Genomic DNA, 21,478 nt, shown 5'->3' with positions numbered 1-21,478 from the left:
GGTTGGCCAGCTCACTATTTTGTGGTTGGCTCAGTGGGAAAATGAAAGTTAGGGATTTTTGAATATGGTTTGATTCGAGGTCTTTCATGAAATGTGTAAGTCATAGAGGTTCGACTAGTATTATTGATGCATGAGTAGATATGATGCACTTGGGTACAAATTAGTTGTAACAAGGTTGAAAGAAGATTTAAATTGGTATGTGGTACTTTATGGTGAAAATATAATTATGATTTGTGATGTTGGTATGTTCGGACTTATTATTGAAACACTAGTTGTTAGGGTCACATGTTGCAAGTATGTACTTGACTACTTTAAAGGATGATTTACCTCCAAGTTCAAAGGCACGAGTGCTTACTATGATTGATGTTTAGGAAACTATTATGATGAATTTTGTGACTTGAGAATTGTAATTATTTGGAAATGGTGTTCTGGGTGTATGACTGCAATTATTTGGATGTGCTTGGAAACCTGTTGAATTGTTTAAACCAGTAGAAATTTGACTTACTGGTGTGGCACCTAGCGGTAAGGATTGCTCTGCCATGCGATAAGCCACAATCAGAGGGGTCCCTGGGTGCGTGGCGCTTGGTGGCAGGGAGTTACTGCAAGGCGGTCTAGAGCATGTTTTCGCCTAGCGGCGCTTAGGCAGCACCAGACGATAGTGCAGGGGCAAGGGTCTATTGCAGATGGATTTGCATGGATGATCTTGATGGCATGGTAAGGGATATGTTGGATTAGTTACGAGCGGGGAGGTTCGTAACGAAGATGTGAGATGCGTGATTGATGCGGGCAGGGAGGTCCGTATCTTTTGTACTATACGAGCGGGGAGGTTCTTATGTTTCGTGCTCACACTTGGGGGTTCTATGAGCGGAGAGGTTCATAATAGGTGTTCACGCATGTTGGACTACAAGCGGGCAAGTTCGTAGAGTTGGACTATGGGCGGGGAGGTCCATAGGGTTGGACCACGAGTGGGTAGGTTCGTGGGAGCATGATAATCCTTGAAGACCATGGTTGTATATGGATCTTTCTCGTATAGGTTGAGATTGTGATGGGAACAAATATAGAGAAGTCAATAAATTAAAAAATTGGCTAAGATAGATTAGGAGAGGGGTGATTGTTATTATTCATTAAGTATATTATATTATCTTTCTCAGCTCACCCTTTCTGTTTGTGTTTGGCGATGATCGTGTGACTTGTCATGTGGGAGCATAAGTGAATCCAGGTGAGCATGCTGATGCGTAGGGACTGAGCGGGGCAGACTATGGAATGATTTATTCTATGTTTCAATTTCAGACATTTTGTTATAAACTTTATGAGACTTTTCTCTACTATGAGCTTGTAGAAAAGATGTCACAACATAATAAAACTGCAACGATATAAGATTTAAACTTTCCCGCTTTTATTTACTATATTGGATTTCAATAAATTATATTTATTAAGTAATATGCACCTAGAATGTTACATAATGCAAGCAACAAGGGTTGTTTTTTAAGAGTTAAACCTCCACACCTCCTTAGTTCTCCTCAAATATCCTCGTTGATGGATACTAGTGAGCCCCAAAAGCAAATTCAACGCTATGAATTACACCACAACAACAACCAAATAATAAAAATCACATTTTGGTAGATTAGAGGGGAAAGAAAGCTACTCATAACCTTTTTTTTTTCTCCAGATTCTAGATCTGAGGTGGGTTCTTGCAACTATTCAAAAAGGGCAGAGAAAAACACCATTTTGGAAAAAAGCACAAATGGACCAATCCCTGAATTGATACCGTTTTTGGAGTTCTTCCTTCACAACATTTTGGAGGATTATTTTGATTTGCAAAACACCAACTACTTCAAGCGGCATCGTTTCATGCGAAAGAAAAATGAAGGAAACAAACTCACTCATAACAAACCAACATAGGGCGCTAAGAATAGATCCCCTGCTCTGCCTTGCGTTTATGTGTGTATGAAAGTAAAAGATGATGGTGAGAGGAACAAAAATGAGAGAAATGAAAAATGGCAGAAGAAAACATAAAGGATGATTGTGAGGAATGGAAAAAAGAGAACAAGAGTGACAAAATGCAACTACACATCTTCCAATTCCGAATTCCGGAGCGTGTCAAATTTGTGTATACGCATCTTCCAATTAAAACAACTTATAAATTGTTTTCCCTAAATCCATCTCAGTTGGTGTCAAAAGTGAATTAAAAAGTGGTGTCAACAGATCATATTTCTTTAAATAATCAGTAACATTTGCCTAAATGTGATAAATTCAAAGTTCGGGCTTATCACTGCCATATTGAAGTTTCTAGCTTTGACATCACTGTACAGTGTAACTAGTGACAGAAATCCATTTCGAAAAGTGACTAAAATAAAATGGCAAGTAAAGCTGTACAATTAAACACAATGATATAAATTACAAAAAAAACTACAACATATAAATCCACCAGAATCCTATCAATTTTCTATTTCTGTAGCTCCTTTGATATCTATATGTTAATAGATCATCGAATCAAAAAGTTTGGTCTAATTTTGGAAGTTTAGTGATTCCAATATCCCCATAAGCTTCGTTTTGCTCCACATCTACATAGCCAGTAGTTTTAAGAACCTGAAAAACATTATACAGTAAACAAATGAAAACAATTTCATATAAAACATATACATATTTTGGTTCGTTAGGAGGTCCATTTCATGAATCATGAGTAACTGTGGTCTTACATTAATAGCCAAAAAATTAAAAAAATAAAATAGCAAAAAATTACAGTGATTCAGTGAATATCCAATGAAGTTTCTTAACAGAGCTCATAATTCAGTATCGACAGTATAACGTGTTTCTTGGAAGACATGGTGTGTAAGCATATATATTTCAAACAAACGGGTTGCGCAGGCGTGAAAAGAGGAGTACCAGAGAAAACTTAATGAAACCCAGGATAAATATGTGTAATTTACTGAAAATAAAATGTTGCAATCCTAGTTTAATCTAAGAATGAACTGATATTTCTACCAAAGATTTTTCCACTTTGAATATTCAAGCATCGAAAGAAAGCTTTGGCATTATCTTATAGTGCCACACATGCACATTGTTAGGAATGGGGACAAGACGGAGAAGAGGAATGACTTTTACATTTCCAGAAAGGTGAATTGTAATTAGTTATATCCAGGTAGTGATTATGTGGTTTGAGAGTAAAGACCTAATAAATAGTTCCTCAAATGAAATTGGGGTTTCTTTAGCTTTATGTTTTCCAACTTTGGTGAATCTACTAAACCATTTGGCGAGTGCTCCTTTTGGGGTAATATTGTTTACCCTGTTGTGACTGCTGAAGGTGTGTGAAGAAATACAAGTTCATCTCAATGACACTGTTCTGTAGCAGTGAAAGAGTTTTCGAGTAAGGATTTCCATTTTTTGTTGTTTTTTGTCTCTAAGGTTGATGGTAAACTCCTAGTCAATGGACCAATCACAAAAACAATGGCAGGCACAAACATGAAAATTGAGCCTCATGTGAGCTTTTTGGGCCCAAGTTTTTATTTTCATGGACCAATTGTAATGTAAATAGTTAGAATAAGTTTATTATTTCGAGCCTTGTATTTGGCCAAATAGTGTAGAATGTTTGGGCCTTGTTTTGGACTTTGGGCCCAATAGTGTAGATTTGGACTTAGAAGTTAGGCTTCTTGTGTGTGTGACCTAATTAGGGTTTCCATTGGGCTAGCTTGGGCCACAAGGAACCCTAGGCCAGTTGCTTGCTCACCAAGGGTGTGACATTGTTCTCATTTTGTACATGTTGCATTTCTTCGGCTAAGTTTGCACCAGGAGAAACTTCGGTAGATGTTGTGGCTCAATATTTAATGGATTATGATGAATCTCTAAAGCAATTAAAATTTCCTTTGGATTGAGCACATCAGATGACACATTATGCTTATGCTAATAAGCACAGTAAGATATCATAGCACTCATAAAAGCACGGGATTGAGTATATTTGAAGATTAGGTCTCATAGGCGGACTACCATGGCTATGACCTCAAAAGGCGGACTACAATAGGTGGACTCCATCTAAACTAGCAACCAGATATTTTATGAACCCTATTGGGTTTTATAACAAATTGGAGCAATCGCATAAAAGTTAAAACAGTGAAAGAGTTTTCAAGTCAGGATTTATGGATTTTGTTCCTAACACATAGGCTCATACTTTCAACTAACTGTTTCAAGTGGGAAAAAAATGATTGAACTAAATAACTAAATTGAATTATTGACAGGATTAATTTGTTCAATATGGTTGCTAAGATAGAGCAAAAGGACAGACATAAATTCCCTAGACTTGCATTCTAGAGTTATACATTCCAATCAGACAATATAGTTGATCCATTAAATGCAATGGCAGATCTTGACCAAAAGTATTAGAGGGACCAAAGTAATATAATTTTGAAATATAATTTTGAGATTATTAGATTCAATTATTAGTATAATGCTTCAAAAAATAGCTTCTCTAACTTAACAATTTGACCTTTAGTATAAGGTTTCAAAATATGTGAAGAAGTAGGGTTTATCTTGTTTTCATCAATACTTTCTTTTTTATCACTTTTAAAAAATGAATTTATTCTTTTATTCTTTATCAATATACCTTCTTTGTAAATAATATTAAAAAATAATTTATCATAATCTAATAAAAAATTGAGACACGTAATTATAAAAAAAATATTATAGTCAAGTCACAATTAAAAATCGATTATGAAAAAACACATAATACATTATTTATTTTTTCTATATTCATTAAAAATGAATATACAAAAAACTCATGAGATAAATGAGAAAAAGGAATAAGATAAATGAGAAACAAGAGCAAAAATAATGAATTTGTGTCTTCAAAAACAAGAAAAGATATGAGTGTGAGAAATGATTATAATTTGTGAAAAACTAAAAAGACAATGAGAAGAAAAATAAAAATTATCTTAATAAATATTTGGTTTAATTACTCTTTTGATTCATATTTTCGTTTAAAAATATTAAGTTGGTCCTTCAGTTATTTGTCTTAATTTGGTCCCGATTTTTGAGAAACAGATGCAATTTGGTCTTTTACCATAAATTTTGTTAAATTTCTCCAAACAGATCAATAACTTTTTCATTAAAATTAAAACTCTTAGTATGAATAATTTGTTTTGTTGGTGTAATTAACATAATCCTAGGGTTAGCTTTTGGACAAAAACAGGGACCAAAAGATAAATTAAACCTAAATATTTTTATTTTTTATTATATTTGATTTTATGTTTTGTTATCTATTATTAATTGTTATGCTTTATAAAAGAAATAAATAGATACACAATTTAATTTTCATCAATTTCTAAAATATAATACCTACAATTTAAAAAATTTCAAATATATTTATATATATAATTAAAAATTTTCAAAATTTTGGAGGGGCCATGGCCCTTCCCTATCCTCAGAAGATCCGCCCCTAATTAAATGAAAGGGTGAAGGCCTAAAAAAAGTTATTGAAAGTACATGATTATTCTATCACAAACTAAATGGACTACAATGTACTTTTTCCTATTATCATCACTCAGAAAAAAAGATTAAGTATATTTTTAGTCTTTCAACTTTGACTCAAAATTGAAATTCGTATGTCCGAAACTTCAATACATTTTGATCCCTAAACTTTAAAAATGAATAAATATAGTCATTTTAACCCAATTACATTATTTTTTTTACATGTCGAACGCATTTCATGTTAGCATCGGAGTTGTTTACATCGTTTGACACATTCCCGGTTCAATATTTTTTGGAAAATGCATTCGACTTGTAAAAAAAAGTTAATATAATTGGGTTAAAAGAACTATATTAATTTATTTTTAAAGTTTAAGGACCAAAATGTATCGAAGTTTCAGATAGGGACAAATTTCAATTTTCACTCAAAGTTCAAGGACTAAAAACATACTTAATCCCAGAAAAAAAAGTAGAGTTGACAAATATTAAGAACACATTTTCATCCTGTAAAGTTGAAAAGAATGTCATCTACCGAAAAAGAAGGGTAGTAAAGACAAGAAAACACAATTCAGATTTCTGCAGAAAATGACGAAAGAAGGTTGATATAAGAAAAGTAGTCACCAAACTTTTCATAAGCATGAACATAATCTTGAAACAAAAAGTTTAACATACCAGTACTTCATAAAATAGCCTTGCCCCTTCTTTCCGGGCTAGGCCTCCAAAAACTTTTGAGAAGTTTAGCACAGTCTCCTCTTTCTGATTCCTTGCAGGTAGAAAACTCTGATGCAAGTAGCTTGCTACATATCTGAACATCATCAAAGAACACCATCATCCATCAATCTCAAAACAACATTTGAACTATTGGTATTCCAAAAGCCAACCATCTCACCTGGTTCGATCAGACCACCCAACTACTGTAGAGAAAATAAATAAAGACATCATGTTCCAAATGATTTGCAAAACATTGAATTCAACAGGAATTATAACAATTTATAGACGGAGATTTACAAGAGATCTCACTTTTTGCATTATCTGTTCCAAATGAATTTATTTCCTGATATAAACAAAATAAATGCATGGATACATCAATTAGATCATTGAATAAAAATATGGAGGAAATAAAAGCAAAAGTAAAGTGGGGCTTTTTCATTAAAAAAATAGATATACTCAAGAAGCCTAACATTCCAAGAAATGCAGTCTCACATGTACATCTGCTAAAGCCGATTGGCGATTTTTTTTTTCTTTTTCTTCAGCAAAGAGATTTAATGGAGTGAGACTTTTTTATTCGACAGTGAGAGAGGAAATTAGCTTTGATTCATAAAAACATCACGTTTAACATATTTTATATTTTTATGACAGTAAAAAAGTTATTTTATTGGATGACAAAAACTTCATTAAAGGACCAGAGGAAATGGAACGATTAGGAATCTGTTAGGCAGGGAAATAATGAGAAATTGGAATGTGCATTATAGAAGGAAATTTAGAAATAAAAGGGAGTTATGCGGTTAGTTGTTTTGGGGGAGAGAATTTCTGAGAAAGTCTATAAACAGTTTCCCTTTGGGAGGTGTTAGGGGTCTTCTTTTTGTATTGAGCATCTTTGACTTGTGACAAGAAATACCCTGTGTGAAAAGGAAGCCTTTTCCGTTGTAAACGTTGGCTTTTTCAGCTGATAGTGAATAATTTAGTTTTGTGAGTTTATATCTGCTTCTTCTTTGTCTTGTTTTCTCATATCTGTTTCAAGGTGCCTACGAAAAAATTGCTGCAGGGCTAAGGGGAAAAAACAAATAAACAAAAATACCAGCATCAACAATGGATTGTTGGCACTAGCCAGATAGGACATAAAGATGAAATAGCTACGATGTCATGTTGAAAATATAAGGTTTTAGGTTATAAAGTAAGGAAACTGAAAATAAAAGTAGAAACTATAAATAATATACTCAAGTATTGTGATGTGTAACAATAAGATATAATAAAACCCGGTGTACTACTAAATAATAAATGGGAAGGAAATAGAAATCTAAGAGATAATATGGACGAAACTAATCCTAAAGGATAATATAGAATTTAAAACCTAGAGTAATAACTCAGTTTTGGAGAAAATCATAAATCCTAGACTACAAATCATAATGCTAAACAAATGGTAAAAAAATAAAATCCTAAGAGATAATTTGGAGGAAACTAATTGTAAAGGATATATAAGACATAATCAAAGATAATATTGCATATTTTCATATATTCTAACAATCTTCACCCTTTTTCATATAATATGGTTTTCTTTATAGTTATTCTTTACCTCATCCAACAGACTAGGAAACTCATTTTCATTTGTACTCAAAGAAAGAGTCTCTGGAACAATTGGTATATCATTATGAGGAGGGCTTAGAGGAGTGGCAATAGTTGGAGACTCTTGCAAGTGTAGGTTCCCTGAAGCTTCCACAATCTTGAGGGAATCGGGTAATTTCATTTTCTTTCTAGAGAATAGAAGTTGAAGCTTTGAGGAACAACCTGGAGAAAACCAAGATCAGTAAAGATAGAAGAGTTTACAAACAAAAAGAGAAGTGATAAAACTAAACTTACAAGGAAGCAAGGGCTCAAAGAATCTATCAGGATGAAAGGAAATGAGAGATTCTCTTTTCCAAGTAAGTGAAGTACGACGGTATTTTCTTCGTTTACGAACTATGGATTCTGCAGTGCATAATATCTTTGTAATTACCCTGAAATGGTTCAAGATGTAACATTCAGTTGAGAATAACGAAAAGACTTGCACATTGAAATAAGAATTGAATTAAAATTATCGTGAGTGGAATAACTGTTAATTCATTTACAAGATCACATGAACTACACATAAATAATTATAGGAAAAGGAAAGAAACAAAACCAATGATTGGAGGGTTTTCCTATAAGAGTAAGAAATTGAAGTAAATGGGCGGCCTAATTTTATGGTAACAACTATATTCAAAATATTTCCTAAATAACTAAATGGATTTTCCCACACCACTCTAACAGTGAGCAAATTTTCTGTTAGGTAAAATACAAACGTCATATACTTGTGACACATTTATTTATTACAATGTGAATGGACATATTATACTAATATTTGGAAGAAATCATAGTTTATTACTTAGATTACAGCTTCAAACTCTAGATACATGGAACAATCCTTTACCACCAGTCTAGTGCACAAGGAAGCAAGGTAAAAAAGCATTGAATATTTGAATATCTAGAAAAAAGAATAATTTAAAAGGACCTTATTATCACATACTTGTTTGGTAGGACAGTTCTTTTTTGATCAATAACAGCTCTTCTTTTCTTTGAGAAATGTGAGCGGTCTCTCACAGCTGGTGTAGAAATAAGCATTGACTCTGGCGTAGTAGCACCTGCCAAAATAGAATTTTAAGAAAAAAAATTTGAAGAATCCAAATGCTGAAAACAAAGACAGAAAATTAATCAGCAGTTGCATTTTCAAGGCCTAAGAAGAATAATGGTTTCATGAACCTCGTTTTGGCCTTCCAACGGAATCATCTTGAAACTTAGACACATGAGTTACATCTAGATTTTTTGTTTTCGATAGAGTAAAACTAAGCCTTTCATCTTCAACTGAAACCTTTTCTTGAAACCCTAATTTTCCTTTGTTATCACACTTTTCAGCAGACCCTTCAATGAGCTCTTCATGGATGTCATTGGTAACAGATGAATTGACATGGGGCACACATTCTTTTTCTTGGTGTATATTATCCTCAGTCTTTTCTGTACTTTCTTCCAAACTTCTGGCTTCAAGAACTTCAATAATTTCCTCACTCATGTTGCAAAACGAGCTTAATGTTTCCTTGACAGAACTCTGGACGGCGTCAACTTGACAAGATTTGATATATTCTTCCATAGATGACACATGTTCCTCCTCTCTCCCACAGAATATACTGATATCCGTATATTCATCTTGAGAGATTCTACTACTGTCTTCATGCATTTCATCTTCACTTGATACTACATCTTTACTTGTCTGATCTTCAACAATTTGTTGATCTTGACCAGCAAATTCTTTCTCTAGTCGTCCTTCTACCATTAAAACACTTTCCAAGTTCATTGGCTCCTTTAGAGAAAACATGCTGCCTTCTCGTAAACCAACTGGACTAAGTGGATCAACTTTAATACCCATCATACTCAACAGTTGAGTTAGATGAGCACTGCAAGGTATATTGCACAATCAAATAAGTTCATTGAAGAATATACAGAACAATCCAAATTATAATCAGCAACATGTCATGACAGAAGAAATAAAATAATATTTTCATAAGTTTGGTCAACATACTTTCCCACTTTATCGCGATCAGAAGAGCAGGTATTTTCGCTGTCATCAAACTCCTCAAACTGCATAGTAAAAGGCATTTAGTATGTGCAGAATCAAGAAAATAACACAAGGGTTTGCTCTTTGTGTTTGAAGTAAATTTAACACTATCAAGTATATGAAAATGTCTTCCATCAATACGCCTATAACATATTATGGCTACAATTAAGGTGAAATTTAATGTAACTAGCTCATTTGGTCAATGAAATGATTCAAATTGGCATAAAACATCTTGCATGGATGGCGACAAAGCGGTAGAACTAGACTAGTCAATCTATCAAAATTAGTGGAGTTGCTTAGATGATTCAACGTACAAGCACGCCAACCCACCAAGTCAAGGTCGGTTGAGTTGCTTAATCCACCAATATTTAAGAATGTTATTTCCTTTTAATATTAATTTAATTTACAGTACGGTTTTAATTAATTATATTTATTAACACCATACATAGATACATACACACACATATATATGTATATGATACAATATACCAAATTATTACCAATTCCATTCAAAATAAAACATATTTTGGCAGGTCAACTCCCTTTGTCACCCTAACCTTGCATATCATTTCAAACATTTATGATTAAATATAATCTACAATCATTGTACAATTTTATCACTCAGGATCATATTCCCCAATTAACTTTGTTGGTAATCCAGTTATTTGGGACAAATTTATGCCCTATATTTTTTCCATACATGTTCCAAACAAATTTTCATTAAATATTATCTGCCTTGATTTCATTTTAATACTATTTGGAGAAAATCTGTAACAAGAAAGATAAAAAACAAAATAAAAAAACAAAAAGAAACAGATTCAATAGAATTAAAAACTGAGATAACTTTCTCATATGAATGTAATGGAATAATTCACCTAAAAGTTTAAGCTTTAAGGTAAAGCCGAAGCAAAACAGTATCTATGTTATACATTACTCGCGTTACATAATCAATTAAATCCCTAAGTGGAACTCCATAAGCGAAATTACTTATTAACCAGCATGTGATTGCCAACCAATGATAGATAATAGGTCAAATTTTAAATTAGGCTGCTATAGGGTTGTATTATGTTATTAGGTTTCTATTTTTATATGAATTTTAGATCTCACAGTTACATGCATGATCCTTGTAGTGTTGTTGGCAATTGACGCATCAGATTGTCATTTTGAAGTTTCAAGGTGAAAACTCTTTGCTGAGAAGAAACCATGTATTTGTTGATGCTTGAATTGTTATCATATTTGACAGTAGTGCATGGCAGCTAGCTCTGAAAATGGCAAGCAGGATGGCAGGATAGCATGAAGCAAATGACCCCTCTTTTAAATTGTCAAGAAGTGGACTTTAAGCCAAATGATGTGCGACTTCCAACACCCCTTCACGCCGAGGTATATACATCTCGAACATGAGACTAGACATTAATGGGTGGTTCGATAGCGACCCGATAGCGGGTGGAACAATATACCCAACAAATATCAAATTTCGTTAGGATAAACTCTAACCCATGACTCTGATACCATATTAAGAAGTGGACTTTAAACCTAACTCAACTTTACAAAACCGACTTGTAAAGTGAGATTTACACCCACATATATACTTTAAATTAACCTTATCTCCAGTTGACGTGGAACTTCCAACATAAATATTAGAATACAGACTAAATAGTTTATTCTACAAATATAAATACCCAAGAAAAAGGAAATAATAGGAGACACTATCCAAATAATTTGGAGGATTTTGGCCTAGAACAAAAGGCCAATCAATGGAAAAACACCATGGAAGATGTTTTAACCATTCCAGAACTAGTCAACTACATAATCAAGGTCATGTCATTGGTCACTCATCTAGCCTTGAAGATGGGGATTCAAATGCTTTTAAAAAGAAAGAGTGGAAAGTGAAATACCCAATTTTCATGGGCAAGATCCTGTTAGGTAGCAAGCCAGGGTTGAAAAGTTTTTAATTAATTATATTTATAACCATGGCCTTTTTGAAAAGCAAAAGACTAAACCAGAACTCAAATTGTCCATGGGCTTGATTTGTATGGAAGGGACTAATATAAACTGGACTAGATCTGGAAGCCTTCAATTACACAAACTAACCCAAACACTAGCATTAAACTCACACAGACCAGAATGCCAAAAATGTGGAAGAACAAGTATTTGTATAGTTAGAAATCACAAGAACAAACCTCTCAGCTCCTATAACTGTAGGTACCAAGCCATTTCACTCACAATTCATCTTGCTATCCGCACTCTATGAGCCACACCATTTTTTTTCCCTCTGCTACAATCAGCACTCCACTGTGAACAACTACAACCTCTGCTGCTGATTGCCAGGTTTCCTTCTTTCTGGAGTAAAGTTTCCGAAACCTTGGGATGTGTTGACCCAACAATTGGTCTCCAGCTGACCCTTGTTCCTGGGCTCTATCAACATTGGAGGTTTTCAAAGTGGAATCATTGAATAGGTTTTCTAGTAATGGAACAGAAAATCCCTATGAACAATTACCAACCTTGCAATCAAACAAATTGTGTGTAGGAGTTTGAGCAGGAATTTATAATGTTCATTGGTCCAATTAACCCAAATTACAGCAGAATTGACTTTAGGATTATTTTATGAATGATTTGAATGTGATTAGTATGTAGAAGAAAATTGAGGACTCATTATCAACAAATTGTGCCCATTGTCAATCATTTAGACAAACAGATAAACAATAAATTTTATATTTATAATGTTAGGCTTAGAGAAAAAAAAAATGAAATGTGGTTTAGAACCAGAACACTGGGTCTGGGCTGTTATAACCAGAATTTTGTGTCCAAATTGAGCTCGAGAACAACATTTTGTTTCTTTAAAAAGGGTTAAACCTGATAGAGATAAAATGGGAACTGGGAAGAAGTTATACTAGTGGTAATTAAAAAAAATTAATTCATTGTTCAAAACCTACAGCACTAGGCATTTAAATTGAGAAAATGTTAGAAAGAAAGAAGTTGATCGTTTTCAATGTGACCAACCATTATTATGGCCACATCATGGGTATCATGAAAAAACTTTAAGAATGCTTATTTTGGGAGATGAAGATAAAAAGGTTGAATTGTTGGGACCAAATTCATAGCTGAGTTGCTAGGAACAATTGCTTTATTTCAGTACTTGGTGTAAGGCTTCTTGTGTAACATAAGGCATTGATAGGCCAAAACAAAAATTAGGCAGTTATACCTCTGAATTAGGAAGTTATTTTTACATTAATTTCGAGCAAAGCACTTTTATGCAATGGTGTGCCAGTTATAGTTTGACAACTTCCACAAGGCAATAAAGGGGTGAGGTTGTTGGTTTTGGTGTTTTGAAAGAGATCTATTTTAGGGAAACCGGTATTTGTTGATTTTTATACCAAAATCTTAACTAAATACAATAAGATGATTATATAGTTTATCTAGAATTAAATGTGTTTATTTCTTGAATCCAACAGAAACAGACCAATATAATCATGGAAAAGCATTTATTAGACAATATATTAGTGAACAATCCAAGACAAACAGAAACAAAAATAATTGCATGGATAAAAAAGAATAAACATTATTGAGGTAAGGCTTAAAGAATTGAGACACTACAATTTGACACTATGAAGAACTATGGAATGCATACCTTCTCTTGAGAAAACAGCCCAAATTCCCCAGTTTTACACACAACCTCTGTTGCATTTCACAGCATATATTACTCAAAAAAATAGGATAAAATTAAATTTACTATAAAAGTAAAATAGTGAAAGAATTTTAGTACCTTTGTCTTTGATAGTAATTTCTTCTGGAAGAGCAGTATGGTCTCTGAAACATTAGAAGAAGATAAGTAATGAAATTCTCAAAACTAAAATAAAATTCCAAAAGCATGTAAATTTGTATGTTATAATCTAGTAAAACCTTACTTGCCAGTATCTTCAAGTACATCTAACTCAAAAGCATCCAACTGTAATCTCTCAGGTATACTAATAGACATACGCAAGGTTTCCACATGGGCAAAGTCTTCTCTATTGTCCACAAATTTATTAAATTTAATGAGCATCTCATTGCAATCATCAAGTACATATTCAACCTTTCTAGAGTATATTCTGACAATGCCAAGAAGAAGATAACCTAGCACTCTATAGGATACAACATCCATTTCATCTTGCAAAATCTTGTCTGCAGAAGGCAAAGAAGATAAAAAAAATGGAGAAACATTAGCATAAAGTTAATCTGGATTTCACAAGTGGATTATAAACAGAAACAAGAAAATTATTAACAATTTTTGGGAGTAACAGGACCAAGCACCATCAAACATGATCCATATAAAAGTGTTCTTACAAACCTCTTAACCAGTTTACTAGAGCAAATAAAATTTATTAGCGAAAGCATTTTTAATATTTAACCCAGTGAAGAAAAATTAAAATTCTAAATATTTAAACAAATAACACAGGGTCCCTTGGCCCCAAGACCTTTCCCCTTGGCAAATATACAACTCCACACATAATCAACAGGATTAAAAAAACCATCATGAATGGCTACAGAATTAGCAGAAGTTAAATGTAAATAAAATCAAGTTTATGCACTCCCTAAAGCTGGATTATGTATGCTACCGACACCAAGCTTATGAGACAAAATCAACCCACGGCCCTCACAGGAGATTAGTTAATATATCAGCTAATTGATCATTGAAGTTAACAAAACTAGTAGTTTATGTCCTAAAATAATATTGTCAAAGACAAAATGTAGTCGATATCTATTATTGTTCGGAGAGCCAAATGGCTGAGGAAATTTGATTTGGTCTGCTACTATCCCTCCAGCAAAAACTGATTAATGAATTTTCGTCTCCATTTTTAACTACATAGGAAATATACCATAACATCCTATAATCATTACCCCTTTTGATAACTTGTTGACAATGTTGCTGATACAAGTATCAAATAGCACTTCTGCAACCTCTATCTATGCACGTATATGATTGTAGTTTAGATCACTGTTAGCTGTCTTTCTTTCTGTTAGAATTTGACACCCTACTAGGCTACTGTTAACTTCTTCTCACATATATGTACAATAACATACTATCAGTACAAATCAGACTCATTTCACCAAAACGGATTTTCTTTTCAACTTTCAATCAATGTGACCGCAACCACATTCATCATTGTCACTATTTATTCTCCTTAAAATTGAATCCAATGCCAATAACTTCCACACAAAAATGATTATGATTAGGATAATCGCTTCATATATATATATAATAGACATGTAAATTGCACACAATTATTAAAATTGTATGTTAAAGAAAGCGCTAAAGTCGCAGAAGCTTCATTGTATTTACCTTAACGTTTAAGTGTTTTGCCAACAGGGTTAACACCATTCTGCTAAACCAAAAGCCAAAGGGTATCTTGGAAGCAATAAATAATTGAAAACTACAAAAACAAAAACTGTTTTCCAACACTAATTTTCCCCGGCCAGCAGAGCTGCATCCACAATTTTGAAACTAACCTCAGCTAAAACTGCCCCTTTTCCAACCATTCCCCAAACTACTCACAAATACAAAAGAACATAAACAAATAAAATTTTAAGCCGCCATAACCACTCATGGAACAAAAACACAACAGTAACAACAACAGAAAAAAAAAACAGAATTTCATTTATATCGATGAAAAACGAAACAAGCCAACCAAAATTTTGGATGTCTTTGGAAGTAAGACAGAAAGCATTTGCAATTTTATCACGTAAAGAATGAGAGAGAGAAAGAGAAGACTAACCAACAGCAGAAGAAATGTCGGTATCAAGGACCTGAATTTTCCTGAGGTTCTTGAAGCAGAAAGCCGCAATCCGCACAGGATTACTTCCAAAACGAAGAAGGAACTTGTCCTTCAACATCTATTTCTCTTTGGTTCCACTGTACCCTGCAAAAGGAACTATGTGATAGGAATAAGGTTTTATCATGGTTTTTAGCTAAGTGCTAGTTATTTGAAGAATGTGTACCTGATTGGAAACGGTCGACTACTATGCTCAGTAAGAAGCTCTTCAGTCTTCACGCAAAAAACACCAACTAGTTAACGGAAAAACACTTACATCACCGCCGAATAAATACATAAAAATAAGAAAAATTAATTGACTTTTAGTAATCTTACTAATTTAAGTGCTTTTAGTTGAATTTTTATATAAAAAAAATATTTCATTAAATATTTAAAATTTGATGTTATAAAAAGAAAAAAAAATGTATAATAAATATAGATAAAATGAAAGTGTTCGTGTATTATTACTTTAATTTTTTTTATTTAAATAATTTGTTGTTAAACTTTTATTGTCTATAAAATAGGATATTATTATTTTTAATAGCGGGATTTCATTAATATAATAGTTAAAAATTGAATTAGAAATTTTCAGTTTTTGAATCAATACATTGAACACCATAAAAAAAATCAATAATAGGTAGACATTCCATATATTTAACATACTTCTTAATAATTTAATATAATCTTATTTTATTTATATTGATTATTATGGTATAAATATAATTATTTAATTAATGATATAAATTGTTAAGTGATTTTCTTAAAGTGTAGTTTTAAATTTCCCTGAAAATGTAAATGCTGCTGAAAACATAATTTTATTTATTCAAATATACTCTTTGACTTATTTCTTTCTTTCTTAATATGATGTCTAATAATATTCATTTATGTAGATAGAATAATAATTAAACTATTAATTATCAACTTTCCAATTAATTATGAATTTTAAATATTTATTTATATAACAGTAAGAATTAATATATTTTATTTTAATTATGTGGATAGAAAAAATGTTACCGTATACTAAATGTTAAAATCATTTATTAGTTTATAAAATATTTAATGCACAATATTAAATGTTCAAAACATTAAATACTGAATACTCTATTTATTTGTAACTGTTTGGAGTTTTGAAAATGTTAGTTTTATTTAACTAGTACTTCTAAACATAACGTCTCCAAAATATTGTTTTAATGTAAAAGCAGTTTATTTTAGAAGTTTTAAGCTTATAATATAGGAGCATCGATTATAATTCATTTGATTCTCTTTCATTATTATCGATATCATTTGTGTACATACTCAACTAGGGGTAGAAATGGCAAGAGAGTGGGGCAAAAACTAGGGATGACAAATAAATTCATTATGTGGATATTGTCCGAATTCGTCCTTGTTTTAATAGAGAATTCCCATATTGATTCGGTATGGGTATGGAGAATCTCCGACTTTTTCAATTAGGTATGAGAAGGTATATAAGAATGTACAAATCTACCTCATCTCTGTCCCATACCCCTCATAATACTTGTCTCCACCATATCTCCGTTCTATTTAAATTATTAAAATATTCGTATTTAATAAAGTATGATTGGGGTTTATGCTATTACACTTTCTATTTTTTATTTTTTATTTCTTCTAATTATTTGGTTTGTCATGAAATTCATTTGTATCTCTAATGTATTTTTTATCTTTATCATAACCTTTATGCAATTATGTTCAAATGATGTATGTCAATTACATATTTTTTATGTCTCACATTCAAATATTTCTATTCTTTTTAAATATTTTTATTTATTGTATATTTTCTTTTCACATGAGAATGTTTAACACTCTCAATTTAAGTGTTTAATGTAAGGCCCACTTTTTGTGCTGCCCTTTTCTTAAGGCTGCCCCTAACCATTTGGGTCTTAGGGCTGGCCCAAAAAGGGGGAAAACATACCTAAATCTGCCCAAACCCTAATTCTTGTGCTCATTTTGCGTAAAACAGATTCCCGCATTCCTTGAGCTGCTGTTGCCGCCTCTGCTAGGGCTTTACTCTCACAGTACGTCGAGCTAGGAGGACCAGTTGTTCCAAGTAAGTTAACCGCCCAAACGTTCTCTCCTCATTCTAGCTTTATTGTCAGGGTTTCGACAGAGGTTCCCTTATTAATCCCAGTTTCGCTCTGTTTCTCTAATCTCTAGTTCATTAAGATAAACTCGTAGCTGTTGTGCTCGCTATTCGGGGTTGGGAGTCTTGGATAGCTTATTCCAGGTAAGGGAAGCTAGACTTCATGCTTTTGATTCACTGTTGGTGTACTTTGGTCTTGTTTCGCGTTTTAGTGATAGTATGTTGTTTTGATGGTACGAAAATGCTTTGGGTGTTGTTGTGAGTGAGTCCCTCATTGAATACGCGTGGTTCAGTGGTGAGTACTGATATACTCACCCAGGCGAGCTCACCTCGCCCAGGCGAGAATAACAGGAACTCGCCCAATTTTTCTACTCGAGCGCTCGCCCAGGCGAGGGGCTGTGTTTAGAGCTACGAACTGTCTCGCTCAGGCGAGACAGCCTCGCCTAAGCGAGAGCTCGCGAAATTCTCCAGGAGCCACTATTGCAGTCTCGCCTAAGTGAGAGTCTACTGCTTGAGCGAGAGCACTCTTCTCGCCTGAGCGAGGACTCCAGCTTGAGCGAGACCTCTTTTGGGTTTTTGCTATGCTTTATTTCATGAATGTTGATGGTTGTTTGATTGGCTGGTTCATTGACTTATTATGTACAAATGGGGGTGGATATGCATGTACTATGTATGTATGGGGGAGAATAAATGAATTGGAAATGAGCTTGGCATGAGATATATTTGATGGTTGATCACCCATACTAAATGACATGTTAATGGTATGTGTAAGAACTTCATGACTGATTGATAATGTATGAGTAAGGTTTATGTAGGACATAATTCCATGACCCTTGTAGCGGGGCTCGTGGTGGTGCCTCATCTTATGGACGTAATTCTGTGGGCCCTTCTAAGGGGAGTCCCCGGTGGTGCCTCAGCGATAGGACCTAATTCCATGAACCTCGAGGTGAGGGTTCTCGGTGGTGCCTCGAGACCAGGTTTTAATTCCACGAGGGTATCATGGTGGTGCCTCAAGGCCAGGACATAATTCCACGAAGGCCACGTGGTGGTGCCTCTTGTAAGGGTATAATTCCGCGAAGGCCTCGCGGTGACGCCTCACTGCTAGGACGTAATTCCACTATCTCGTGGTGGTACCTCATTAAGCTTATCCGGATAGTCAAGTCTTGGTGTTTTATATGGTTTGGTACCTCATATGTGGATGTCTGCTATGTATGTTTGAATATTTAAATTGTATATTGAGTGTATGATATGATGATTTCTTCACTAGCTTACCCTTTCGCTTGCTTGTGTGTCTTGTGTGGTTTCCTCCTTCGTGATGATCATCAACCTTGTTGATGTGAGCAGATGTGAGAACTTCCGGCAGTGGTAAAAATAATGGAGATGCTGCGGTTTGATGAATCTTGGGCGCCTATCAGACTCACTTGGGAGACCCATTACTTTTGGGAGTTTAGTAGTAGTAGTCCTCTCGCACTTAACGAGATCTTGTACCTTGTTTAGGCCGTGTGGAGCCTTCTTCCCTTTTTGGTCATGTTTGGATACTGTGTACTTCATTTTCCAGTTTTCCGCATTCTCTGAATATTGTTATATGCGACGTTTTATTTAAATTGATTTTATCCATTTAATTGGGATGTTACATTTAATAACATAAACCTTTCATTTACTAGGTAATATAAAAAAAATTCATTTTCTTTACTCTATTATTATTCATTTTTTTTTCATTTGAAGAACTATTTTGTTCCGCTAAAACAATTTTCGTTATTTCTCAACCATTAACTATGTTGGTATTTGAAAAGTTTTCTTATATCTATAATGTATTTTTCATCTTATCATTCCCTTACCTTGTGTTTGGATAGAGCATTTCAACAATGCTTAGAAATTGAAATGATCTGTATTTGAATTGCTTGTAATTAATCCATTCATTTTTTAAATACCTTGTTTGGATAAGGAAATTAAAATACCTTATATTTCAATTTCTTGTTTGGAAACAAAATTTGAATTTATTATGAGATAAAATTAATTTTAACAATATTTATTTTACGCTTAATTATGTTTTGAGTTCATGATAAATTTGGAAACATGCTCGACAACCCAGATGGGTCGGGCAGACCCAACTACGCAACCAGATTGGTTAGACCCGATGACCCACCCGAACTGGACCGATTGGGAAGCCTAGACAGGCTGAGTGGCCCGATGATCTAGAGGCCTGACGACCCATACTGCACGATTGTGCCGTCAAGTTCGTCAATATGGCTCAGTCAAGCCCGTCTAGGTCATTGGCCAAATGCTCTAAACGGGTCCGACGACTTGAACGGGCTCGACGACCTGGACGGGCCCGACGAGTTAAACAAGCCCAACAATCCGGACAGGGCCGAATACCCGGACGGGGTCAAATACCCAGACGGGTCCGAATACCTGGACAGGTTCAATGACCCGAACGGGCCCGTACACCCAAACGGACCAAAAGACCCGGAGGGGTCCGACGACTAGGATGGGCCTGAGGACCAAGATAGGCCCGATGACTCGGATGGGCCCGACGACTTGGACACGTCCGACAACCCAAACAAACCCGACGACCTAGACGAGCCCGAGACTCGAAAAGGCTCGACAATTCGTACGGGCCCTTTCAAACCGTCGGGTCCGTCCGGACAGTCTGGCCCGTACGAGTCATCGGGCTCGTCTGGATCGTCGGGTCTATCCGGATCATTGGGCTCGTCTGGATCATCGGGCCCGTTTGGGTCATCAGACCTGTCTGGGTCATCGGGCCCGTTTGGGTCGTCAAGCCCGTCCGGGTCGTCGGGCCCGTCTGGGTCGTCGAGCCTGTCCAGGTCGTCGGGCCTGTCTGGGTCGTCGGGCCCGTTTGGGTCGTCGGGCCTGTCCGGGTCGTCGGGCACGTTCGGGTCGTCGGGCACGTTCGGGTCGTCGGGTCTGTCTGGGTCGTCGTGCCCGTCCGGATCATCTAGAATGTGAGGTTGAGTGAGAAGAATTTCAAATTCCACCTATTTTGAGGGTATTTGAATTTCTACTAATTTAGCTAATTGAAATCCTTCAAAAAAATGCTTGCATTTGAAATGCTCTTTAATTTCTCTATCCAAACAAAACATTTCATTACAAAGAAATCTAAATTCTTCAAAAAAATGAATTGCTTCATTAAAATACTCTATCTAAACACACTCTTAATTATACATTTGTTTTCCTTTGTGCAATTTCATCCAATAGTCTCTCAAATTGTTTCTAAAACACACATTTGATAATTTTCTAATATTTTTATTTTTTGTTTATTTTTCTCATGTACAATACTATTTTGATATATTTTATATAATTATTTTTATTTTTTAACCCATTATCAATCATACAGTAATTTTGTCACTATTATTGTATAAATAAATTTTATTTACTATAATATAAGAATTTAATGTGATTGCCATGAATTTTTTTAAATACCATCCAACATATATTAAAGTTCAAACGATATAAGATCTATGTTAAAATTTTATTATTATTAGTTTAATATTTGTTCTTTACATAATTTTGATCAAATGATGTATTATAACTTTTATTTGTGTATAAAAAAGATATTCATTAGAATTTAAAAAAATTGAAGTAAACACACATTTAAAATATATTTTAATTTGAATACTTTTTTTAAAAATATTTTTAAATTTTATCAACTAGGTTCCATTAATGTTTGCAAATTTAGTAAACGTGTTGGTTGTCATGAAATTTTGTTTTGTATTCTATTTTGAAATGTATATAATTATAATTTCTTTCTAAATTTGATATCGAAGAAAC

At 34.0% G+C, this 21,478-nt stretch overlaps 1 protein-coding gene across 5 annotated transcripts; it reads right to left on the bottom strand.

Annotated features, from left to right (window-relative positions):
- Positions 1-2,181: 2,181 nt before the first annotated feature.
- LOC114176037 (sister chromatid cohesion 1 protein 2) lies at positions 2,182-15,858 on the bottom strand. Of its 5 annotated transcripts, none has more exons than XM_028060944.1 (14): positions 15,779-15,858; positions 15,556-15,699; positions 13,708-13,963; positions 13,566-13,609; positions 13,431-13,477; positions 9,767-9,825; positions 8,953-9,641; positions 8,720-8,834; positions 8,035-8,171; positions 7,751-7,962; positions 6,478-6,511; positions 6,347-6,371; positions 6,130-6,262; positions 2,182-2,589 (listed from the first exon to the last, which is right to left on the bottom strand). In XM_028060944.1, the coding sequence occupies exons 2-14, from the start codon at positions 15,671-15,673 to the stop codon at positions 2,494-2,496; spliced, it is 1,965 nt and encodes a 654-aa protein (XP_027916745.1). In that variant the 5' UTR covers positions 15,674-15,699; positions 15,779-15,858; the 3' UTR covers positions 2,182-2,493. The 5 variants fall into 5 exon arrangements, with proteins under 5 accessions (XP_027916745.1, XP_027916759.1, XP_027916751.1 ...); XM_028060958.1 differs by having other exon boundaries at positions 6,347-6,368; XM_028060950.1 differs by having other exon boundaries at positions 15,556-15,711; positions 15,779-15,855.
- Between the last annotated feature and the right edge of the window lie 5,620 nt (positions 15,859-21,478).

Source organism: Vigna unguiculata, chromosome 1, assembly GCF_004118075.2.
Source record: "Vigna unguiculata cultivar IT97K-499-35 chromosome 1, ASM411807v1, whole genome shotgun sequence".
Lineage (NCBI taxonomy): Eukaryota > Viridiplantae > Streptophyta > Magnoliopsida > Fabales > Fabaceae > Vigna > Vigna unguiculata.
This window is presented reverse-complemented; position numbering and strand designations above follow the sequence as displayed.

Excerpts from the sequence above, each read along its gene's own strand:
- LOC114176037 (XM_028060944.1), bottom strand. The coding sequence starts at position 15,673 with ATGTTGAAGGACAAGTTCCTTCTTCGTTTTGGAAGTAATCCTGTGCGG. Across the intron at positions 13,964-15,555 it reads CGACATTTCTTCTGCTGTTG|ACAAGATTTTGCAAGATGAA; the intron begins GTTAGTCTTCTC and ends TGCCTTCTGCAG. Across the intron at positions 8,172-8,719 it reads AGAACTGTCCTACCAAACAA|GGTAATTACAAAGATATTAT; the intron begins GTATGTGATAAT and ends GAACCATTTCAG.